Source organism: Fundulus heteroclitus, unplaced genomic scaffold (assembly GCF_011125445.2).
Source record: "Fundulus heteroclitus isolate FHET01 unplaced genomic scaffold, MU-UCD_Fhet_4.1 scaffold_45, whole genome shotgun sequence".
NCBI lineage: Eukaryota > Metazoa > Chordata > Actinopteri > Cyprinodontiformes > Fundulidae > Fundulus > Fundulus heteroclitus.
This window is the reverse complement of record NW_023396868.1, coordinates 1,844,196-1,870,495: the sequence shown is the minus strand read 5'-3', so window position 1 is coordinate 1,870,495 and position 26,300 is coordinate 1,844,196. Positions and strand designations below refer to the sequence as shown.

The following is a 26,300-nucleotide window of genomic DNA, read 5'->3' as shown; positions in this document are numbered from 1 at the left end:
ACAAATTGAGGGGATAAAAACAATATATTGTAGTGTTTCTGCAGTAGCCAAGCTAGTCATAGTTGTTAATTTGCAACCCAGACCCTTATTCTCTTCCGGTAGCCTTATGAATCTCTTGCTTTATTGATCTCTGTGGGAAAATTATTTTTAAAAAATTAAAAAAATATGAGTCGGAACAGACAAAAGTTTAATTAAAAATAAGAATAGGACTAAGATAGGAGTAAAATTTACAAAACAGGTACATGTCCAACTAACATACATTAAAATATACTGTGAATAAAAGCATCTGGGAACAGTATCTCACCACACAATTAGCAAATGTTTTTTATGTGCAACATTTCTGTGACATTTGCATTTGTTCATCTTATTACGTTTCTGTTTTCACTTAGTTTTATTTTTCTTGGTACACCTGCTTTACTGCTTTACTGACTTGTCTGTGTGTTTTTCAAATTGCAACAATTGTCCTCTTAAGTCCACTGACACTGGCAGTGGACCTAAGAACACTGGGTGTTGTGCCTGCAGGATTTAAATAAACATGAATAACATGAGTATTAATTACAGTCTGCTGGCATCCTTGGTTACCCAGCTCTCTCCTAATTTATGTTTGTAAAAGGAATCTAATTTATTAGATTCCTTTCACTAGTTAAATTTAAAGCTGAAATTGACTGTAATGGTTTAAATCGACATTTAAAGCTGTTGGAATAAACTGAACTAGATAACTTGAAAAAAGAAGTAGAATGCATATAAGTTAATTTGAATTTGATGTACTATTTTCTTGAAAATTGATGCTGAAAATTGAAGTTGTGTAATTGATAACTTTGTTGTGTGATGGTTCTATAAAGTAAACAGCAAACAGGCTTAAATTTGAGGCAACCAGACTTTTGTTCAGTTCTTTCTGAAAACGTTGCAACACCTATCCAGGAGTCTTTGTCAATTCTGATGGCTTGCACTTGAGCAACCTGTAGTTGTTGCACTGCTGTATGTAAGAACATGGAGGCCCATCCTCCTAGGCCCATTCTCAGTCAGATGCAAATCAGTGACCCACCCCCCACCCATTTTCCTGGGTTGTTAGAAGCTATTCCTTGGTGTGAGTGGAGTACTTGGTTGCCTGAATGAGGATGAGACTGCTGATGTAATCTCTTTAGAATGTGTTGGAGGACTAAGCTGTAAACACTGGAGAGTTGGAAGCGCAATCCTTCACCTCTATTTAGTGATGGCTTTTCTCTTTTGATCCAGATGGCTTCTTTCACCCCTCTTTTAAACCATCTTTTCTTCCTGTCCAAAATCTGGACATCATTGTCATCAAAATAGTGCCCTTTATTCTTGAGGTGCTAGTGGACTGCTGAAACTTGTCCTGTGCTGTTCTATGTGTTTATGTAGCTGTTGTTTAGTTTCTCCAATGTAGGACTCTGAGCAGTCCTCACTGCATTGGACTGCATAGACAACACTGCTTAGCTGTGGTTTGGGTGTTCTGCATTTGCGATGAACCAGTTACAGTGTTATTAGGTTTGAAGTTTACTGATATGTGGTGTTTGGAGAAAATTCTCCTGAGTTTCCTAGAAACTCCTGACACATATGGCATGACAATGTTCTTGCATCTCTCTGTTCTCTCCTCTGTGTTCGATGCTGTGTTTTTCCTGCCAGCTTTGTTGGCTGATTTGACAAAGGACCATTTTGGGTAACCACAAGCTTGCAGTCATTTCAGTACAGAGTGCCCTGCTCTCCACCTCCTCCATTTACAAATTTTAACGACCCAGGACAGTGGCTGGTGGGTCATTGATTTGCATATAACTTACAATGCGCCTAGGAAAATGGGCCTCCGTCCGTCCGTCCGTCTTCTTCCGCTTATCCGGGGTCGGGTCGCGGGGGTAGCAGCTTCAGTAGGGAGGCCCAGACGTCCCTCTCCCCAGCCACTTGGGCCAGCTCCTCAGGAGGAATCCCAAGGCGTTTCCAGGCCAGCCGGGAGACATAGTCCCTCCAGCGTGTCCTGGGTCTTCCCCTGGGTCTCCTCCCGGTGGGACGTGCCCGGAACACCTCACCAGGGAGGCGTCCAGGAGGCATCCTGACCAGATGCCCGAGCCACCTCAACTGGCTCCTCTCGACGTGGAGGAGCAGCGGCTCTACTCTGAGTCCTCCCCGGATGACTGAGCTCCTCACCCTATCTCTAAGGGAGAGCCCAGACACACTACGGAGAAAACTCATTTCAGCCGCTTGTATCCGGGATCTCGTTCTTTCGGTCACGACCCAAAGCTCGTGACCATAGATGAGGGTAGGAACGTAGATCGACCGGTAAATTGAGAGCTTCGCCTTTTGGCTCAGCTCTCTCTTCACCACAACGGATCGGTACAGCGCCCGCTTCACAGCAGACGCTGCACCAATCCGCCTGTCGATCTCCCGCTCCATCCTCCCCACATTCGTGAACAAGACCCCAAGATACTTGAACTCCTCCACTAGGGGCAGGACATCCTCCCCAACCCGGAGAAGGCACTCTACCCTTTTCCGGTTCAAGACCATGGTCTCGGATTTGGAGGCACTGATTTTCATCCCGGCCGCTTCGCACTCGGCTGCGAACCGCTCCAGTGAGAGCTGTAGATCACGCCCTGATGAAGCCAATAGGACCACGTCATCCGCGAATAGCAGAGACGCAATCCTAAGGCCACCAAAACGGATCCCCTCAACACCTTGGCTGCGCCTAGAAATTCTGTCCATAAAAGTTATGAACAGAATCGGGGACAAAGGGCAACCTTGGCGGAGTCCAACTCTCACCGGAAACGAGTCCGACTTACTGCCGGCAATGCGGACCAGACTGACACCAGTCGTACAGAGACCTGACAGCCCGTATTAAAGGGTCCGGTACTCCATACTCCCAGAGTACCCCCCACAGGATCCCCCGGGGGACACGGTCGAATGCCTTCTCCAGATCCACAAAACACATGTAGACTGGTTGGGCAAACTCCCATGCCCCCTCAAAAATCCTGCTGAGGGTATAGAGCTGGTCCAGTGTTCCACGGCCAAGACGAAAACCACACTGCTCTTCCTGAATCCGAGATTCGACTATCCGACGGACCCTCCTTTCCAGAACCCCTGAATAGACCTTACCAGGGAGGCTTAAGAGTGTGATTCCCCTGTAGTTGGAACACACCCTCTGGTCCCCCTTTTTAAATAGGGGGACCACCACCCCAGTCTGCCAATCCAGAGGAACTGCCCCCGATGTCCACGCAATGTTGCAGAGCTGCGTTAACCAACACAGCCCCACAACATCCAGAGCCTTAAGGTACTCAGGGCGAATCTCATCCACCCCCGGGGCCTTGCCACCGAGGAGCTTTTTAACAACCTCGGCAACCTCAGCCCCAGAGATGGGAGAACCCGACCCAGAGTCCCCAGGCTCTGCTTCCTCAATGGAAAATGGGCCTCTGTGTCCTTAAAACAGCAGCGCACCCACTACAGGTTGCTCAAGTGTGAGCCACCAGAATTTACAAAGACTCCTGGATACGTGTCGAGACATTCTCAGAAAGAACTGAACAAAAGTCTGGTTGCCACCGACGTAAGCCTGTTTGCAGAACTCTCCGAGAGTGGATTTGAAGAAATGACACCTAGTGCCCACCTAACAAAGGTTGGTTTTAGCTGACGACAGTATCAAATTAAAATATAAGAAGCAACGTCATAAGAAACCACAAGGAGGTAAGCTAGTCAAGGCATTTCTTGCTATTCTTTTTTCAAAAATGAAATTGTGGATTCTTACAAAACAAATGTGATAGCAGCTACGCGTGCATCCTTCTGTCCTGCCATGTTTATGTTGGTTCAGCTGTGGGCTCGACAGCTCTTGCTTTCATCACAGCTGTATGTCCTGCCTTAAACCATAATACACAAGCGTGATTGGCACAAACTATTTTTGGTTCGGACACCAAAGGTTGAAGTTAGAGATTTGGATTCTCGTGTGTTTGTGAAACCACAAGTACCGCAAGAATTCATCTTGCAGGCAAGATTAGTTGTAATCCAGAAATCCTGATGAATCCAATCAGTTACTTCGACTGCAGTCATGTCTTGATGACATCAAAAGCTGGATGACTTTAAATTTCCTGCACTTAAATTCTGACAAGACAGAAGTTGTAGTCTTTGGACCAGAGTCCTCAAAAAATAAACTTCTTAATCAATCACTTAATCTGGATGGCATTAACTTGGCCTCTGGTAATAAAGTAAAAATCTTGGTGTTATTTTTGACCAATCCCATATTAAACAGGTTTCCAGAGTTTCCTTTTTTCACCTCAGGAATATCGCCAAAATTAGAAATATTCTGTCCAGGGGTGATGCTGAAAAACTGGTCCATGCATTTGTTACTTCAAGGCTGGACTATTGTAATTCTTTACTATCAGGAAGTCCACAAAATGCAGTTCAAAGTCTTCAGCTGATCCAAAATGCTGCAGCAAGGGTTCTGATGAAAATCAACAAGAGGGATCATATTTCTCCAATTTTAGCTTCCCTTCATTGGCTTCCTGTTAAATCAAGAATAGAATTTAAAATTCTCCTTCTAACGTATAAAGCCCTTAATAATCAAGCTCCATCATATATCAGAGCTCTGATTACCCCGTATGTTCCTAACAGAGCACTTCGCTCTCAGACTGCAGGTCTGCTGGTGGTTCCTAGAGTCTCTAAAAGTAGAATGGGAGGCAGATCCTTTAGCTATCAGGCTCCTCTCCTGTGGAACCAACTCCCAATTTTGGTCCGTGAGGCAGACACCCCGTCTACTTTTAAGACTAATCTTAAAACTTTCCTTTTTGACAAAGCTTATAGTCAGAGTGGCTCATGTTACCCTGAGCTACCTCTATAGTTATGCTGCTATAGGCTTAGGCTGCTGGAGGATATCAGGGTCTATTTTTCTCAATCTACTGATTTCTACTGTTCTCCAGTTTTGCATTGTATTACATTGAAATGACTGTTGTCATTTCAGCTTTTAACTTTTGCTCTCTCTCTTTTTCTTCATAGTAGGTACACCTGGTCTGACGTTCTGTTAACTGTGACATCATCCAGGGAAGACAGATCACCCGCTATTATCATCTAATGTAGAACAGATTACTGGATCAATGTGTGCTTCTGTGCTTTTTTGTCTCTCTTGTTGTGTCTCTGCTCTGTCTTCTGTAACCCCCAGTCGGTCGAGGCAGATGACCGTTCATACTGAGCCCGGTTCTGGTTCTGCTGGAGGTTTTCCTTCCCGTTAATGGGGAGTTTTTCTTTCCGCTGTTGCTCCATGCTTGCTCAGTATGAGGGATTGCTGCAAAACCTTGGACAATGCAGACAACTCTCCCTGTAGCTCTACGCTTTCCTAGGAGTAAATGCTGCACGTCGGGACTTTGAAGCAATCAACTGGCTCCCTTATATAGGAAATTTTTTACCAATCTGTATAATATGATTGAATTTGACTTTGTAAAGTGCCTCGAGATGACATGTTTCATGAATTGGCGCTATATAAATAAAATAAAATTGAATTGAAATTCCTGTTTGCGGTAAGGCGTATTCTGTCACTTCCTGTTGTTGCTGTGTGAACGACGGAGCTTTGCTCCAGGCTCTCTCGCTTTTTATCTTTAAACCTCTTTGCTGTAACATCTGTTTCCAAACATAAGCACTTTTAAAACATTGTCTGTGGCTGCTCATCACGTTTGGGAACTCCTCGTGTTTCACACGGTTTGTTCTTTGGCGTGATAATAGGGCGTTAGCCTAGCTTTAGCCTAGCGTTAGCCTAGCGCTAGCCAAGCCTTAGCCTCATAATGGCTTCTCCGTGTCTGACTAAGTCTCCTATCTGCTGCTCTCTGTGTCAGATGTTCAGTTATTCCTCTGCCTCCTTTAGTGATGATGGTACATGTAATAAATGTAGTGTTTTTGTAGCTTTGGAGGCGAGGGTGTCAGAATTGGAGACCCGGCTCCGTGCTGTTGAAAAACCAGCTGATAGCCGCTCTTTTACTAGCGCGGAGCCGCATAGAGTAACTTCACGTAGCGAACCTAAAGCAGTAGCACCCGAGCAGCCTGGTAACCAGGCTGGCTGGGTGACAGTTCGTAGGAAGCATAGCTCTAGATTACAGACCCCAGATCACCACCAACCCATCTGCGTTTCTAATAAATTTTCCCCTCTGAGCGACAATCTCGCCGAGGAGCCGACCTTAATCATTGGCAGCTCCATAATGAGAAATGTGGCACTAAAGAAACCAGGGACCATAGTTAAATGCCTACCAGGGGCCAGAACAGGCGACATAGAATCCTACTTAAAACTACTGGCTAAGGATAAGCGTAAATACCGCAAAATTGTTATTCACGCTGGCGGTAATGACACCCGGTCACGCCGATCAGAGGTCACCAAAGTTGGTGTTGCTTCGGTTTGTGAGTTTGCTAAAACTATGTCGGACTCCGTAATTTTCTCTGGTCCCCTGCCTGATCTGACCAGTGATGACATGTTTAGCCGCATGTCATCATTCAACCGCTGGTTGTCTAGGTGGTGTCCAGAAAACGACGTGGGCTACATTGATAACTGGAGAACTTTCTGGGGAAAACCTGGTCTGATCCGGAGAGACGGCATCCATCCTACTTTGGATGGTGCAGCTCTTCTTTCTAGAAATCTGGCCGGATTTATTAGTTCTCCTAAACGCTGACAACCCAGGGTCCAGACCAGGAAGCAGAGCCGTAGTTTAACACACCTCTCTGCAGCTTCTGTACTGTTACCCACCCATTATCCTATTGAGACGGTGTCTTTCCCACGGCCAAAACTTAACAGATCAAAAACTGATCTAAAAGGAACAAATCATAAAAACCTAATAAAAATCAATATGGTTCACCTTGAACCTAAAAATAAAATAATAAAATGTGGTCTATTAAATATAAGGTCTCTCCCTCCAAAGACTTTGTTAGTTAATGAATTAATTTCTGATAATCAGATTGATTTGTTTTGTCTCACAGAAACCTGGCTACAAGAGGACTACGTTAGTATAAATGAGTCAACCCCCTCCAGTTATTCAAATTTCCACATTCCCAGATCTGTGGGAAGAGGAGGAGGAGTGGCAACTATCTTTCAGTCTGATTTATTAATTAGTCCCAGGCCAACTAATAATTACAGTTCTTTTGAACATTTAACCCTCAGTTTCCCTCATCCAAACTGCAAAGCAATAAAACCTCTTCTGTTTGTTGTTTTGTATCGTCCACCAGGCCCTTACACTCAGTTTTTGGATGAGTTGTCAGATTTCTTATCTGATTTGGTGTTAAATACTGATAAGGTTATTATAGTGGGTGATTTTAACATCCATGTTGACACTGAATGTGATAACCTTAGTGTAGCCTTTAAAACTATCCTAGATTCAATTGGTTTTGCTCAAAATGTGCATGAACCGACGCACTCTCGGCTCCATACTTTAGACCTTGTTCTGACATATGGCATTGATTGTGAAGAATTAACAGTATTTCCTCACAACCCTGTCCTGTCTGATCATTTTTTAATAACATTTGAGTTTAATCTAACTGAATTCTCCACCCCCAAAAGAGGGTTCCATTATAGTAGATTTTTATCGGATAATGCTGTATCAAAACTTAAAGAGTCTGTCCCCTTCTTAATATCCTCAGTATTGCAGAAATGCCCTGTAGATGGCAGCATTGCTGTTTCTTCCCATTCACAAATCGATACCTTTGCTAACAATGTGACTTCCTCATTGCGTTCTGCATTAGACAATGTAGCTCCCTTGAAAAAGAAGGTGATTATTCACAGGAAGCTGGCTCCTTGGTTTAATTCAGAGCTGCGTTCCTTGAAGCGCAATGTTAGGAAATTGGAGAGAAAATGGCGCTCTACACACCAAGAGGAATCCTACTTAATCTGGAGGGACAGACTATTGTTGTATAACAAGACCCTCTGCAGAGTTAGAGCAGCATATTTTTCATCATTAATTGAAGAGAATAAAAATAATCCTAGATTTCTCTTTAGTACAGTTGCCAAACTTACCCAGAGCCACAGCTCTGTTGATCCATCCATTCCCTTAGCTCTCAGTAGTAATGATTTTATGGGATTCTTCATAAATAAAATTGATGCCATTAAAAATAAAATAATTGGCATCCTCCCAAACATGATTACCTCGTCCTCAGTAAGTGAGGCAGCATTGGAGGAATCTTTAGAATCTGCGCAGTGTTTGAACTGTTTAAAAGCAGTAGAGCTTTCTGAGCTATCTAAAATTTTAGCTTCATCTAAACCTTCTACCTGTATGTTAGACCCAATCCCAACCAAGTTGTTTAAGGACATATTCCCTTTGATCAGTGGCACTATTTTAGACATGATTAATCTATCCTTAGTAAATGGATATGTACCACAGGTTTTGAAAGTAGCTGTTATTAAACCTTTACTTAAGAAACCTTCTCTTGATCAAGATGAGTTAGTAAATTACAGACCTATATCTAATCTTCTTTTCTTATCTAAAATTCTTGAGAAAGTAGTTGCTAATCAACTTTGTGAACATTTACAAAGTAATGACCTACTTGAGGAGTTTCAGTCAGGCTTCAGAGCTCATCATAGCACTGAAACAGCTCTGGTGAAGGTCACTAATGATATTCTCATGGCCTCAGATAATGGACTTGTGTCTATACTTGTCCTGTTAGATCTCAGTGCTGCGTTTGATACAGTTGATCACAATATTCTCCTACAAAGACTTGAACATACTGTAGGGATTAAGGGGAAAGCATTAGGCTGGTTTAAATCTTATCTGTCAGACAGATTCCAATTTGTTCATGTTAATAATAAATCTTCCTCAAACTCTAGGGTCACTTGTGGAGTACCACAGGGTTCAGTCCTTGGACCAATTCTATTTACTATATATATGCTTCCGATAGGCAAAATTATCAGACAGCATGGGATTAATTTCCACTGTTATGCTGATGATACTCAGCTATATTTATCCATAAATCCTGATGAATCCAATCAATTACTTCGACTGCAGTCATGTCTTGATGACATCAAAAGCTGGATGACTTTAAATTTCCTGCATCTAAATTCTGACAAGACCGAAGTTTTAATCTTTGGGCCAGAGTCCTCAAAAAATAAACTTCTTAACCAATCACTTAATCTGGGTGGCATTAAACTGGCCTCTGGTAATAAAGTAAAAAATCTTGGTGTTATTTTTGACCAAGACATGTCATTTAAATCCCATATTAAACAGGTTTCCAGAGTTTCCTTTTTTCACCTCCAGAATATCGCCAAAATTAGAAACATTCTGTCCAGGAGTGATGCTGAAAAACTGGTCCATGCATTTGTTACTTCAAGGCTGGACTATTGTAATTCTTTACTATCAGGAATTCCACAAAATGCAGTTCAAAGCCTTCAGCTGATCCAAAATGCTGCAGCAAGAGTTCTGATGAAAATCAACAAGAGGGATCATATTTCTCCAATTTTAGCTTCCCTTCATTGGCTTCCTGTTAAATCAAGAATAGAATTTAAAATTCTTCTTCTAACGTATAAAGCCCTTCATAATCAAACTCCATCATATATCAGAGCTCTGATTACCCCGTATGTTCCTAACAGAGCACTTCGCTCTCAGACCGCAGGTCTGCTGGTGGTTCCTAGAGTCTCTAAAAGTAGAATGGGAGGCAGATCCTTTAGCTATCAGGCTCCTCTCCTGTGGAACAAACTCCCAGTTTTGGTCCGTGAGGCAGACACCCTGTCTACTTTTAAGACTAGGCTTAAAACTTTTCTTTTTGACAAAAATTATAACTAGTGACTCATGTTACTCTCAGCCACCTTTATAGTTTTACTGCTATAGGCTTAGGTTACTGGAGTATATCAGGATCTAATTTTCTCACTATATTGAGTTCTACTGTTCTTCAATTATGCATTATGTGTTGTCATTTCTACTTTAACTTTCTGTTCTCTCTCTTTTCTCTTCATAGTAGGTACACCTGGTCTGGCGTTCTGTTAACTGTGACATCATCCAGAGAAGACGGCTCACCCGCTACTACCGTCTAATGTAGAACAGATTACTAGATCAATGTGTGCTTCTGTGCTTTTTTGTCTCTCTTGTTGTGTCTGTTCTGTCTTCTGTAACCCCAGACGGTCGAGGCAGATGACCGTTCATACTGAGCCCGGTTCTGCCGGAGTTTTTTTTTTCCCGTTAATGGGTGGTTTTTCTTCCCACTGTCGCTTCATGCTTGCTCAGTATGAGGGATTGCAGCAAAGCCATGCACAATGCAGATGACTCTTCCTGTGGCTCTACGGTTCCCCAGGAGTGAATGCTGCTTGTCGGGACTTTGATGCAATCAACTGGTTTCCTTATATAGGACATTTTTGACCAATCTGTATAATCTGACCCAATCTGTATAATATGATTGAACTTGACTTTGTAAAGTGCCTTGAGATGACATGTTTCATGATTTGGCGCTATATAAATAAAATTGAATTGAATTGAATTGAATTGAATTGTGACAAAATGGGGAAAAGTTCAAGGAATATAAATACTTTTGCAAGCCACTTCTATTTTATTAGGTGAAATGTTTCAAACATGACCTAGAACCTCATGACTGTGGTTCACTGAAAGTTCAAAGAGTTAGAAATTATTTTGTAACCCTTTCCAGCAGTTAGCTGTCAGTGTCTTAGTTTCTCCTCTGTTGTTGAATTGCTTTTGATCAGAGAATGATGGGTTGCTTTGTGATGTCTTTTAGGCTGCTTCATGTTTTCCGGCAGGTTCTATTTACATGATATTGTGACTGTACGGGACTGACAGTAATTAGTTAATAATAACCATTTTAAAATTTAACAATAGGGAAGGGATACTTTAACATGGTTGGTTTATCCAAACGTTATCGAAGCTAATTTCTCTAAATAAACTACATCATCTCAAAAACTGATTATTTTTACCCAAGCTATTTAGTCTAATATTAACATTTTTTCATGGCCTGAAACACCTAAGTATGACAAAATGGAAGATATCTGTGAAGAGCAAAAAAATTCAAAGCATTCTGTTAGGTATATTTTCTTTTATAGAAGGGAAGACTTGCTGTTAATAATAATATTCACCTTTGGATATTGCCAAGATTTTGGCAATATAGGTACCGTTTACTAAGAAGGGTGACTCTCTGTCTGGTAGCTTGTTGAGTTTAATCTCAGCTGTGTCTTCATCAACAGTAAACCAGTTGTCTGGGTCATGAGCTTTGGCATAGCTGTAAAAAATAAATAATAAACAAGAAAATTAACAGTTTTCTCAAAACAGTTTTTACTTTTGAAAAGCAAGCTTAAGCATAATATTCAGATAATGTTCACTTGCTTTTGCTGAATAATTAGCATACATCTGTTTTTAAAATATATACTGTATGTAACATCCAGCAAATCTTCACCAGCTTGGTTTGGCCATGAAACATTTGGCTCTGCCTGCTTGCGAGTGTTTCAGGAGCAGTTTTTTTCAGGGCCAGCCCGGATTTCTCCAGCCCTACTCAAAAGCAGTGCCTAATCAAGCTGACTCGAGAGCAGACCCGGTGGCATGGGCTGGCATTGGGGGGCCGTGACCGGCCGCTGAGCCAGCCATGCCCGCCCTGGATTGGAAGCTTTTTTTTTAATTATTATTATTTTTTTATTTACCTTGGAGTGGCCATCGGTCTATTAGTACTATCTTTGATTTGTCAATCATACAATTCAACCAATCAAATTAACATCTGAAGGTAACATGGTAGCCAATTACAGCTGGAGAGGGGCGGGTCGCTGGGTCAGACATTCATAGCCTTCAGAGAGAAGCCGCGGCTCGGCTGTGGACGCAGTCTGTGGATATTCGGTCTCATTACCAAACAATTACAAGAAGTGACAACAAAGCAAATGAGAGAGAGCTGGAAGCAGCACTATTAATATCTGTTTGAAACGTCAGCATTGAAGTCAACACTGGAGTAAACATTCATGCTAGGAGGATTAGCTAAACTGCTAGGAGCACAAGGAGCAGAACCAAGCAGGAAAACTGCCAACTGAAGAAACTTGGGTTACTTGTAGGCAGAAGGAAACTCTGCTTTGTTCTGGTCCTTGTGCTTCTAGCTGCTGTAAGTACAGAACCTCTTCTAGTATGAATTTTTACTTCAGTCAGTGTTCAGCCTGACACCAGTGCTCATGTTTATCAGCATGTGGCTTATGCTTGACTTTTGAGTCAAGACACAGCACTACAGGTTGTCTCACTGTTAATTTCCAGCCCAAACCCAGCACAAAACCTGCCCAATTTAAAAGAAAAAAAAAACAAGGTCAAATCTTAAACTCTCTCATGTTAAAAACTCAAAACTATTAAACACATAAGAACATGCCTTTAGCACACAACTGCACTGAAGCAACGAAAAAAAACTTCACACATACGGGCTCCACACAAAATGTACAATCTGGCAACCAAATAACACACAGGATCCCTTTAACAATCATGCTATATCAACTGGGAAAAAAACTTATCAATAGCTTCCCAAAATTTGTTGTAAATCTACCTTAATATAAACTTAATTTCTCTTACAGAGAATAGCTGAAACATTTCTCTTTCACAGCCATGAAATATTTTTAAGTTGATCAGTAGAACTCAACCCCTCTTGGGGCGTTTACATTGACCAGACACTTGATTAACCATTATTCTTTTCTTGTTTTATTATAACTTTTAATCAATATTATTATTATAACTATTATTCATTGATCATGTCAGATTTGACAGATTCGACTCATTTAAAAAATAAATTAATCAGTAAAGTGAGTTCAAGGAGATGGCATTTTATTAAAATGGTTTTAGTTTTCTGACAGACATTGACAACTATTTTGTTGGTAATTCTTTCTAAAAGCCCAACAAATGTTGTGAAAAGCTTCCCAAATGTTTACAACCTGCCCATAAGCTATTTTTCTTCCAGCTCAATGTGTTCAAAAGAAGCCTAATTGGTTGGAAACCAGCCTAATTTGGCAACACTGACTAAACTATTGCTTTTTGTTTGTTCATTTTTTTAGATTTTGGGATTCTATTGAGAATTTCTTTTTCAGCGCTGTAGGAGTAGTCACAGAGCCACTGTTTAGCCTGAAGCATATCAAATGTTTTTTGAAAAAGTGTGCCCCCCTGAAAAAACGAAATGCCCCCCTTGTAATTTGTTTCTGCAGCCGGGTCTGCTCGAGAGAAGTTTTGAGTGTACTCACTGCCTTTCAGTTATTGCCAAGGAGTGAGGAGAAATGAGAAGATTTTCTCAGAGGAACTCCTGAAAAACTGAAGAGCGACAAGATTTATACTAAGGGCCACGATTGACAGAGTGGGTCAAAACCAAAATGTAACATTATTATTTCAGTAAACCATACCTGAAGGGGAAAAAAAGAAAAAGGACACTTTGGCTTTCTATATGCAGATGTGCTATATCAGATCTGTGGATTACCGAGGCTTTCTCTCATTTGACACACACTGAATGAACAGTTCTATTTCTGAAGTGTCCAACCATCCTCCACATGAGATAGAAGACAGTGGCTGTCTGCTCACACAGCCGCCCCGAGCAAGGGAGTCAGCGAAATTAAATCTTAATAAATAATTTCAATGGTTAAAAATATTTCTATTAAAGTATTCTTCTCACTCCTGCCATTGCTGAGGGAAAAAAATCTCATAAATCTGTTATGGGCGCCGCCGGAATAAATCCAGTGGCGCCCTGATGGCTGCAGCTATGTACAGCTCCCGACAACCTGTGAGCAGTTTTACAAAATATGCTGCCTAACACGCTACAAAGTATACATTGACCTAGTAGATCAGTACTTGACCGCCAGCGCCTGCTGGAGTTACAGTCATCAAGTGTTTTTGGACTCGTAACTACAACTACTCTCGATTGTTTACGCGGCTTTGGAGTGCTTCGGGCACAAGTCCCAGAGGCCCACAACGCAGCGGACTTGCCGAGCAGCACACGCCGGAGGAGGAGCAAGAGAAGGCGGTGTGACCGGTGGCTGTTGAGGTGAGCTAACAGTGAAGCTTAAAGCTAACCCCTACAAACTGCTGCTTCCTTCCATCATGCTCTCCAACGTCCGCTCATTGGACAACAAAATAGATAATCTACAACTCAAACTCTCTGCAAAGAGGGAGTTTAGAGACTGCTGCACTCTCATCCTGACGGAGACACGGCTTACCTCATCGATCCCGAACAATGGCGTTAGCCTCGAGGGGCTCACTATTTTCCGTGCCGACAGAAACAGCTGTCTTAGTGGTAAGACCCGAGGGGGTGGGCTGTGTGTTTACAACAACAACAACTGGTGTAAAAATGCTAGATCGCCGCCAGCTACTGCTCTCCAGACATAGAGCTTCTGACTGTTAACTGCAGACCTTTCTATCTACCTAGAGAGTTTACTGTTGTTAGCATCACTGCTGTTTATGTGCTTCCCAGCGATAATACTAAATAGGCTATCAGTGTTCTCTATAACAGATTGCAGCTTGGTAATCACCGAGCTGCAATCTGCACACACGGAGGGCGTTTTCATCATTGCTGGGGATTTTAACCAGGCCAATATGAAAACTGTTCTCCCTCCTTTCTACCAACACGTGGATTTTGCTACTCGGGGAGAGAACACTCTAGACTTAGTTTACACAAATATAAAAGACACATTCAAAGCAGCCCCCCGCCCCTGGCCAATCAACGACCCTGGATGACTGAGGAGGTTCGCCAAGCGCTAAAAGTGGAACTCAGCCTTCAAGTCTGGTGACAAGGAGGCACTGAGGACAGCGAGAGCCAACTTGAACCATGTCATCAAGTTAGCAAAGCCACACTCAGAAAATCCAGGATCCAATTCACGATGGCAGCATCACCAGGAGGATGTAGCAAGGCATACGGGTGATTACTGAATACAACACGCTCTCCCCCCTCGGTAGGTGAAGTTGATGCTGACTTCCTTAACAGACTAAGTAACTTTTTTGGGAGGTTTGAGGCACTAAACAGCACTCCAGCAGTGAAAGCTGTTCCCCATCAGGAAGACGAGGTACTCTGCCTTGACATAGCCGACGTGGGGAAGACTCTGAGAAGAGTCAACCCGCGGCTCCAGGCTCCAGGCCCTGACAACATACCTGGGTGGGTGTTCAATGAGTGTGCAGGTCAGCTGGCTGGTGTCCACACAGACATTTTTAACACCTCGCTGGACCAAGCCACAGTGCCAGCAAGCTTTAAGTCTGCCTCCATCATTCGGTGCCAAAGAAACCTAAAGTCACCTCATTTAACGACTACTGGCCTGTTGCACTGACTCCCATCATGACAAAATTATTTGAAAGGCTGGCAAAAGAACACATCGTCTCCAGACTCCCCCCGACACTCGACCCGTTCAAGTTTGCCTACCGGTGGAACCACTCCACTGAGAACACCACCTCCTACGCTCTTCACCTGAGCCTGACACACCTGGAGGAGAACAACACCCACGTACGGATGCTGTTTCTAGACTTCAATTCAGCGTTCAACACCATCATCCCACAGCATCTGGTAGGAAAACTGGAACATCTGGGCTTCAGCACACCTCTTCACAACTGGCTGTTAGACTTCCTCACCAATAGACCTCAGTCAGTCCGGGTCCGACAGAACACCTTAAGTTTGCAGACAACACAACAGTGGTGGGCCTCATCAGAGACGACAACGAGCGGGTGGAGCAGCTGGTGGGCTGGTGCAGAGACAACAGCCTGCTCCTGAATGTGGAGAAGACGAAGGAGATCATCGACTTCAGGAAGAACTGGCCTCACCACGCTCCACTGCTCATCAACAGCTCAGCTGTGGATGTGGTCAGCAGCACCAAATTCCTGGGGGTGCACATCACAGACGACCTCACCTGGCATGTGAACACCACGTCTCACTGGTCAAGAGGGCACAGAAGCGCTTGTACGTCCTGCGAAGGATGAGGAGAGCCCACCTCTCCCAGCTTATCCTCAAGACCTTCTACAGAAGCATCATAGAGAGCATTCTGACCAGCTGTCTCTCTGTGTGGTGTGGAGGCTACTGCGTCTCTTACTGCAAGAACGTGAGGAGAGTGGTGAGGACAGCAGAGAGGATCATCGGGGCTCCTCTTCCCTCCATTAAGGCCATTTCATTCCAGCACTGCGTGTCCCGAGCCCATAACATCAACAGAGACCCCTCACACCCCCACCATGGACTGTTCCCCCTGCTGCCCTCTGGGAAGAGGCTTTGCAGCATCTGCTGGAGGTCCACCAGGTTCTGCAGCAGCTTTTTCCCAGCTGTCATCTGACTGTTGAACTGTCGAACTCTAACTGTACTGCATTACACTTGCGTCATTATTTTGCACTACCAACGTTGCCTAACTTTTATAACCTATTTAAACGGTACACAACTGAACGTTTACTGTATTTTTGCACTGCATTATTTTGCACTGCAAAACGTTTTCATACAAATACCTTTTTGCACCATTATTTTTGTACCATAAACATGGTTGAACATTGTTCTGCACACTTTCTCCTGCATTGTTACATTCGGATCACTACTGCACTTTATATTGAAATGTTGCCTTATTTCACCTGCAATCTAATTACACTGCCGTAAGCTCTATGTATTGAAATTGTCTAAGTCTAAGTCTAATAACTCTGTGACTGAAAACAGGCACCTGAAAATTTCCCCACTGACAGCACCACGCACCTTGCGGGTTAAACCACTCATAATAATAATCACGCCCGCTGACAGGTGGGGAGAAACAGGTCAATTGTCCCAGGCCCTGGACAGAGGGGGGGCCCAAAACTGACACTCTGACCATTAAAATACAGGCAGAAGTAACTTTTCAGAAAATATTTGTGTGAAAGATTTATGCGTAAACTGGGGATGAGTCAGGAACAGGTCCAGGAACGGAATTGCAGAGGAATGTTGTCTATCCACAGCCAGGTAAGAAGCAATGGGTTTATCAATGTGATTAAAGTAAAGCATCCGCTAGCTAGTGTAAGGAAAAAAAAACACCTTTTCATTTACAGAAATACTTGAGCTTAGTGCCAAAAGAGCATAAAGCAAAGAGAGGGCAGAGGTCCAGGTGCAGTCTAAAAAGAGCCAGCTGAGGCGGGGAGCTTGGTTGGCAGAGAAAAAGGATGACAACGTAGCATTTCCCTCGTCACATCTGGCTTCGGGGGGGACAGAGAGAGCCATCCCTACCGATACCTGCGCTCTAGAATGTCCCAGGAAAGGTTCACTTGGCTGGCAATGCTGTCTATAGAGCATCAGCTTACCAAGAAATTAGACTTTAAAGACATCATAATTCACTTTGCCACTAAAAAAGTTAACTGTTTGGCATTTGGAGACCAAGTCTAACCACATTTATAAAGTGAAGTCATCTAAGACTTGTTTGGAGGACAAAAAAAATATTTCTGTGAACGGTAGATTTTTTTTGGTGTGTGTGTGTGCGTGTGTGTGTGTGTGTGTGTGTGTGTGTGTGTGTGTGTGTGTGTGTGTGTGTGTGTGTGTGGTGGCAGGTGTAAGGGGGGGGGGGGTGCTGTGTTGTCCCGGGCCCTAGCAAAGCTGTCAGCTGGCCTGCTCAACATGATTTCATAATGGTGAGCAGTAGGCTGCCACACTTAGTAGTTCCAGGGAGCAATGTGGGGCTAAGGGTCTTGTTCAGGGATCCCTGGTGGCAGTCTCTGTGGATCAAACTGTAAACTTCTCAGAATGCAGTGTCTCACCAAAGACATTGCTGCACAGTCTTTGGTGCCAACGCACTTCCTCATTGGCTAAAAGTCCGAAAGCTTTTTTGGATGAACCAGCAAATACAACTTCTCAATCAGGCTTTAGTTGTTTGGCATTTGATTTCTTATCATCTCCGGCTACTGAAAGTGAATTCCCATATGTCATTAGGCTGATTTAAATACATATCCCATGGCCTTTCTGATTAATGGAAACAACTGCTTTTTAATTTCCCAGGATTCCTTTTAGCCAGGTATAGCAAATGCTGGGGCTTTAAATCCCAGAGCCTTCAGTTGATAAGTGGCTGAGCACTTTACAACTAATTGTATGTGCTCTCGTTCATTCTCCCTACCTGAAAACTAGCTAAGAGTGTATTTGCTTAACTGTGTTTCTTTCCTAGATAAAGCCACCTACTGAGCTAGTCTGCCATTACCCGACTGCTGGATCAGTGCTTCTGTTTCTTCTTTGTGTATGCTCTTTCTTCTCAAACCCCTAAGTCCCCTAGGCAATCAGTTTGCATACTTTTGTTTTAAAGTAAAGTCAACTTAATGCATCTTACAATGCTTTTCACACTGAGCCTGGTTCTGATGGAGTTTTTTTCCTTTGAAAGAGAGTTTTTCTCTCCACTGTCGCTACATGCATGTTTAAAATGAGGAATTACTCTAAAGTCCACTGCTGCTACATACTCATCCAGGAGGAACAAATGCTGAAAAACAATGACTTGATGCAATCTGCTGGGTTTCCTTAGAATGAAAACTCTTAACCAGTCTGCGTGATTTGAAACAATTGATTATAGAGTGTATTGAGATGACGTGTTGTAAAGTGGTACTACATAAATAAAAATCAATTGAATTACTGTAAAAGTGGCTGCAGATAAAGGACTCACCTGACATCCTCAGCCGGTTTTCCTGTATCTGGATCAACAGCTGGAAATACGGTGATCACACCATTTTTTGGTGCCTCATTTGCATCCTCGGATACAGGTACTTTCTTGATGTCAGGTATAAATGCAGCACCCTCTGGCACATTATTTACAGATATTTTTATGGGATAGCTTTTCCCTGGTCCATTTGTTTTAGGCTTGTGTCCTGGTCCTGGCCGAATGCCAGGCTTAAGGCCCACACCCACTCCAGGTCCAATACCCGGCTTAAGTCCAGCTCCTGCCTGTGGTTTAAGGCCTGCGTCCAGTCCTGCATCCAGTTCTCCTTCTAGGTCAGCTTTCAGCCCCAGATCTATATCTAAATTCAGATCCGCATCCAAGCCCAGGTCTAGCCCCACATCTGCTCCTACATCTACACCAAGTCCAACACCAGCTCCAGCTCCAACTCCGGCTCCGGCTCCGGCTCCAGCTCCAACTCCAGTCCCTGCTCCAGTACCCAGAGGACCCCCTTCTCCAACTTGGACATCCACGTCCATATGTACAGCGTCACCGGTTACAAAAGGAGCTACATTTTCAATGATTAGGCCCAGCTCGAGATTCTGTACTTCCTCAAAATCCACCGGCTAATTGGTGCGGATGTAGGAGAAAAAGGTGTTCAGAAATAAATTACCAGAAAAAACAACAGGAACAAATATATACATGACCACCTCAATATACTTACTTGCTACTGTGAGAATTCAAAGTAGCAAAAATGCAAATAGCAAGTTAATTAAAATATTTAAAGTCAGATAAAAAATAAGTACCTTGATCAGCTTCAGAATGCCTTCGTTGGTTTGTTTGTCTGTCTCAATTGAAAACAGGTTACCCTCATTCCCTTTGGCAATTTTGAACACAGTCAGCCAGTTGTCTGTGTGTGCAAGGTCATTGTCCAGAGCCTTGATTCTCATCACAACTACATCAGCAACATTTTCATCCACTGAGCCAGAATACTGCGGAACAATAAAAACTTTGTTATAAATAAGTGTGGTTGAAATTGTTACAGTGACATTAAATCCAATCTACTTTATTCAAAAACACTTTTGAAACATTTAGGGTTTATTCAAACTACTGTACAAGGAATCCCATTGCACTGACAAATAAAAACACTAAAATAATCTACCAAAGATAATAAAGTGATTACTAAAAATATGGAATATGAAAATCTGTGAAAACATCAGATGCCAAAATATTAACTACTTCAAAAGTCAGTGCACTGCAGTGAAAAGACAAGTACAAAAAAATTGTCCTAACCTGTTGTTAAAAAACCTTAATATAAAGACACAGCATTTTTGCATTTTTGTTGGTATAACACCAAACAGCACAATCACCTTTTCTGGCCAATATAGAAAAAGGAAGATCCAAAGTTTAGAATTAGAATAGAGGAAATGAGTTTCTGAATTAAACTGTTGATTCTTTTAAATCAGCGTTCCAATTAAGAGAAGAGATTCTAATATAGAAATGATACTGGTTATCAGACAAGGGTCCCACTGAAGAATTTTGCACCAACTGCACAGTAAACTGACTCATGGCAAGTTAAAAGTTTTGATAATAAAACATATACTAGATCAATATAGTGATGTAGAATATGCCAGGTGGAACCTTGAGTGTCTGCTTGTGTATGTTTATCAAAATCTTTTTGCTAATTTATAATCTGCTGTTGCAAAAGTAAGTGAAACCCATCTGCGGCTGAAAGCTGTTGTCCAGAAACCTAAGTTGGGCCGTCAGAAATAAATCAATCCAACCAGTCATGGCCCTCCATCCTAACCACCTGCTTCAAAATGTATATTGTCTTTTTTTTAAGATAAACTGCTGATTTGCATTATCAAGTTTCTCACGCCTACTGCTATCGGCCAAATTGGGCGTCTTTATCTATGTTAAGATGCCATCTCAGCAGTCCATGATGTCCTCTGTTGGCTAGTTGAGACATTAAATAGCAATTGTCCAAGAGGTTGTTAAACTCTTCTTCTCCGGAGTTTGGGGCCAGGAGGAGGAGCAGGTCACCTGGCCAGCTTGGAGCTGGGGATGGGTGTTGGGTCATGTGGGTAGGCTTGAGCTGGGGCTGGCACTGTTTCAGGGTTCATGGGGTGGGCTCTGGTTGGTCGGCTCGTTCAGTTCATTTTGGCCATATCTCTGAGTGGATGGGCCCATGGGTCGTCTGGACTGAGATCGGGTGGGGTTTATGGTAGGAGTATGGACCTGGTAGGTCCGGGTTTGATAGTGATCCCCCCTTATCCTGATGATGGGGTTCACCTCCTCGGTCTGAGGGCTGGATACCCCTCTGGAGTGCTGGTACCTGGAGCTGGGAGTATAGGACATGTGTGATGATGTGTGAGTGCGTGTACTGCGTCCATTTGTTTAATTATTATAAGTGTGTATGATTGTGGGGGCACTAGGGTGGGAACATGTGAATGTGACTGTGTACCTGGTTTTCTGTCTGTCTTTATGTCAGGTTGGGTTTGGAACTCCCCTTCTCCTGTGATATCTCAGGTCTCCACTAGGTGGGGAGCCTATCCCCCTGTTCTGCTCCCCTCTGTTGGCTGGTGCCTAGATTCGCTGGTGTGTTGGTGATCCTCGGTGTCTGGGACTAGGTGCTTGGAGGGGCGCCGGCTCGCTGGCAGCTGCTTACCGGGGCATGGCCCCCCAAGAGACCCTGGACCTCGGGTCTCTGGACTCATTGCTGGATCTGCTCCAGGCTAGCTGGCAGCCGGCGCAGCCCACAGGCTCATTGCCGCAGCTCCCGGGAGCTTCAGCGCTGAAGCAGTTGGAGGTTTTGTTGGACTCTTTTCTGCTCTTCCCTGGGATGGGGGAGGCAGCCATCCCCCTGCTTGTCTCTCTTGGGGACCGTTGCTCTGGGGACTCTTTTAGGCATTTGGGGCTCTGAGTTACCCGGAGTATGCCTCTGTGGTTTGGGAGGCAGTCTTTGGATCCTCACAACCACTACAGGTGTTTGGATTCAGGTGCTTACAGACTCACCTTTTTACAGAAACCCCTATTATTAGCTTAGCTGTTCATCTCATATTAAATAATACTGTGTATTTTTCAGTGATGTTATCAAGGCCTTGGTTGTTTGTACTTGTAATACAGTTTGATTTGCTACTCTTTTTATATTTTTCTTTGCATGTGTAGAAGCAGACTCTGAGGATATTATTTTGTTCTCTCCTTTTCCTCTCCTCTATTTTTCACCTTTCTCCCTTTTAGCATTTCATCTCATCTTTTTCTGTTCTGTTTTGCTCTTCTTCCTTTCTGTTTTTGTGTCCATTGAACATGAAATAGTCCCACAATAAAATCTAATAAAGATTTGTGCATATATAAATCAAGTGGAGCACTATAGCGAAAGCAGTAATGCTGCGCTTGTGAAACAGAAATCTGTTGGGCTCTCCTTGGCACTAAGGCAGGTATTCTTAATGCTACACTGCCAGCATCTTGGACTTTCTGCAATTTAGATGAAAACATTTACCACCCAATTAACATGTTAACTCCTTATTACAGTTTAGCGTGGATGTAACAGGTGGTAGGTCGTCAGGACAAAAGGGGATTTAAATTTGACAGTATGTAATGTTTGTCCTTGAAAAGCTCCACAATGATTAAAGGTTAGGGTGATGGAGGAAATGACCATTTCTACATAGATGGTTCATCAGTTAAATAAGAAGTGGAGTACTAGAGAAGTGAGCAAGACCCTTAGCTCCAGAATGTTCTCCAGGCTGCACAGTGAGAGCCCTCTGCTCACTTAGAGATGGGCAAGTTTTAGAGGACAATTTTCACTGGAATGTGAAGTTGCAATGACTAATAAAAATAATTAAAAATATAGAGGCCTTGTAGGTAGAAACGTTTAAAAACTAAAATCCATAATCTTTACTGGATTACTCAGTTACATTCTTTATTAGTTAAATCTTTGATAGCTACATCCTTTATCACCAGTGCTTTACTCCACACAGGTGAAATTAATCTGATGTGAATGATGTGATTTTCAACATCTGTCGGTATTCAGAGGGCTTGGCAGCACCGACTGTTTGGCAGCCCCACTTCTTTCAGGCTGCTTCTTTCGGTAGTGTGAGAGATCGTGGATTCCTGCTCATTTGCCTTGCCCCTGTTTGATTTTCTCATTTGGTCTTTAGATTCTGGACATTGACCCTTGCAAGTGTCCTGACCTTGCCTCTCTGCCTCAGCCCTCCTGTTATGCCTGTCTCTGTGCTTCCTTGCGGATTAAGATCTTGGACCGGACCAGGGACAAAGATTCTTGGATTCTACGTCTGTTACATCCGCCTGCATCTTATCACCCGTGTATGACTCTGGACTGTCTCCTGGATAAACCATCCAGGTGACAGCTGTGTCTGGACCTCTGTTCCAGCTGTGAAGTTACCATCAGCTAACCACTTGGTCCCACTACTTCGCTTCAGTGCCACCTCCTGGATTCAAGAAAGGTTAGTAGCTTATGTTCATTGTTCAGAATTATCCACAGTGTGCCCTGCAGCCAGTAACCTGTTCTCCCTTTCATGTGTGCATGCTAGCTAAGTTCCAGTCCAGCTACACTTAAAGCTACGCTTAAATAAATCTTTTATACTGCTTGTGTCTCGGCTGAATTGTCGGGTCCAAATCTTGACTCTTTACACTGTAGCCTTATTTGTTTGCCTATCTTCATGCTAACATGTGCTCTGTTGCCCAAACATATAGTACCAACACTTGATTGTTTCGGTTTTTCTTAATTCTAAAAGATAAGTTGAAGCATTTATTCTTCTTACTCAATGTCAATATTTAATTTGTTCAAGCTTAGCTTCAATGTTCTTTACCTCAGATTCACTTAGAGTGGGGATGTTATCATTGATATCCAGGACACGAATCTCAACAGTTCCTGTCCCTGTTTTTCCTCCCGGTGCACCTCCCAAATCAGTTCCTTTAATAACAAGCTTGTAGAAGTCATGTGTCTGGCAAGAAACAAACATAATATCAAACACAAGAAAAGCTGAAAATATTAAAGGTCAACAGTTGGGTCACTTGACATTATAAACATTTGCAGTTTTCATCATGGTATTATGTATCTTCTTTTGACCAAAATTTCCCCAATGAGGGGAAAATAATATATATTCTAAGTTTCTTTTTATACTTTTTCTATGGGTGCCAACCACAAAGAATTTGCTACTTGCTTTCAAATAAGTTTATGTTGAAATGCAAAGATTTATGACCTATAGTTTTATTACTTTACATTTGAGTAATACAGTTGTAGGTCTTTTTAAACTACTTTGTTTAAAAAAAATGAAGGAAATGTACAATATGTTTTTTCTGTGTGGGAAGTAAGCATTACCTCTCTGTCCAGCGTAGGCTCTTTGACATATAATTTTCCTGTCTTTTTGTCTATAGTGAACATGTGTCCTTTGCCAGCTGGTTCTTGACTGACAATGCTGTAGGCAATCTCCGAATTTATTGTTTCAGCCTGATCATCATCTTTACCTTCGATTTGCATAACAAATGTTCCTGCAGAGAGTCACAAATACAGTGTGATTGGTGTGACTTATGGAGTAAATCACACCAAATGAGAGGTTTTGGAAAGGCAAGACAATGGCAAGAAAAACTGAAGATAGCACAGATATAGTCACTCAGTATTCTAGATTGTTCCAACTAGTTTTCCTGATTGCATGTACCTGTTATCGCCCAGATTACTGGCTTGGCTTCACCCGTGTGTCTCAATTTAAGCCTGACTTCTGGTGCCAGATTCTCAAAAATCCTTGTGAGTAGACCATCCAGTGTTCCAAGCAAGCCGTATGTGAATAACCCTGTTCATGTTTTTGGATTCCTGCCTGTTTGCCTCGCCCTTGTCAGACTCTCCATTGGTTCTTGGTATCTGGACAAAGGCCTGTTGCCTGTCTCTGCCTCTCTACCAAGCCCTCCTGTACTGTTACCTGTTGGACCTGTTGTCTTTGGATTACTGGACTCAGGACTCTGATCTGTTGGATTGCCTCACTGGAACCTCTGAGTCTGTCTGCCTGTGTATGTCTCTGAATTCCTGCTTCCAGCTAATTGAGGAAATTAATTCCTTCCAGTAGAAAAACATCTGGACCACATCAAATAACCCCTTTTGGATTCTATGCCAATTCTCGGATCCAAACCTGGCTTTCTTTCCTTACATAATCTCCTCCTTTGAGTACCAACAGCCATTAACCTGTCTCCCTTGCTGTTGTTACAGTTCCAGAAGTTTCCTGCACCCGCTGCACAACTTTAATAAAATGTTTCAATTTTACTCTGGTGTCAGTTAATTTTTCGGGTCCAGACCCAGAACCTTAGCAATTATAATAAAAAAAAGCACTTTGGTGGTATAGCTACAGAAGAGCATACATATGTCCTGTGAAATTTGTTAGATAAGAAGAGGTGGCTTGGGCATCTGGTTAGGATGCCTCCTGGACGCCTCCCTGGTGAGGTGTTCCGGGCACGTCCCACCGGGAGGAGACCCAGGGGAAGACCCAGGACACGCTGGAGGGACTATGTCTCTCTGCTGGGAACGCCTTGGGATTCCCCTGGAGGAGCTGGCCCAAGTGGCCGGGGAGAGGGACGTCTGGGCCTCCCTACTGAAGCTGCTACCCCCGCGACCCGACCCCGGATGAGCGGAAGAAATCGGTTGGACAGACGGAAGGAAGAAGAGAAATGGACAGTGTTTATACCAGGTCATTACTTGTATCTTTAGAACCTGATTTGTGTTTGGACTGTTTAGACCTAGTTAAGCTAGCCTAAACGATTATTGGAAATGCTTGTGCAATATTGCACAGAGATCTTCTGACTTTCCGGGATAGTGCGTAAAAGTACCACAGCGCGCAAAGAAAAAGGCGGATTGATCCGTAGCAATGTGCTTCAAAGTCAGTCTATTTGTCCATTGATACAGGGACCAATTTCCTTTTGAACACTCCTACATTCTCCTCCCAGAAATGTGCAGACTGAGAAAGTGTTTCTCTCAGTTTTTTCCACCTTTTTTTCTCCGTTTTATGTCGGTTGCTTTGCCAAATACAACTGGTTTATACCAGCAGGCGATCACAATAAAATGCTGACAGATTATCAAATAGATTATATAGTATCACGTTTCTTCAATTTTAGCTTCCCTTCATTGGCTTCCTGTTAAATCAAGAATATAATTTAAAAATCTCCTTTTCATGTATAAAGCCCTTTATAATTAAGCTCCATCATATATCAGAGCTCTGATTACCCCGTATGTTCCTAACAGAGCACTTCACTCTCAGACTGCAGGTCTGCTGGTGGTTCCTCGAGTCTCTAAAAGTAGAATAAGTGCCAGATCTTTTTGTTATCAGACTCCTGTCCGGTGGAATCTTCTCTCTGTTTTAGTCTGTGAGGAAGACACTCTTTTAAAAAGAGTAGGGTTAAAACTTTCCTTTTTGACATGGGTTATAGAAAGAATGGCTTAGGTTATTCTGAGCTACAGCCTCTCTGTAGTTATGCTGCAGTGAGCTTTGGCTGCTGGAGGACATAAAGATCTGTTCTCTCACTCTGCTGAGTTTTCCTTCTATTTTCCAATTTTGTATTATTTGTTATTTCAACTTCTAAATTTATTTTCTCAGTGTTTTTTTCTCTTCATAGTAGGTACATCTGGTCTGGCATTCCGTTTTGCTGTGATGCCATCCTGGGGGGCAAATTGTCTGCCATTTCCGACTCTATCATATATAGAATTCCTGGATCAATGCGTGTTTCTGTTGTCTTTGTGTATCTCTGCTCTGTCTTCTCAAACCTCCAGTCAGTTGTGGCAGATGGTCATTCACACATG

General features: G+C 42.9%; 1 protein-coding gene across 2 annotated transcripts in view; it reads right to left on the bottom strand.

Annotated features, from left to right (window-relative positions):
• The window catches only part of LOC105922309 (desmoglein-2), a gene marked incomplete at its 5' end in the record, with an annotated part of 61,304 nt that overhangs the window by 12,249 nt on the left and 22,755 nt on the right, over positions 1-26,300 (bottom strand). The window contains 5 exon segments of one of the 2 annotated variants that reach the window (XM_036131670.1): positions 11,027-11,169; positions 18,509-19,125; positions 19,306-19,491; positions 23,329-23,463; positions 23,841-24,010. In XM_036131670.1, coding sequence (XP_035987563.1) covers positions 11,027-11,169; positions 18,509-19,125; positions 19,306-19,491; positions 23,329-23,463; positions 23,841-24,010 — 1,251 coding nt within the window. 2 annotated transcript variants of the gene reach the window in all.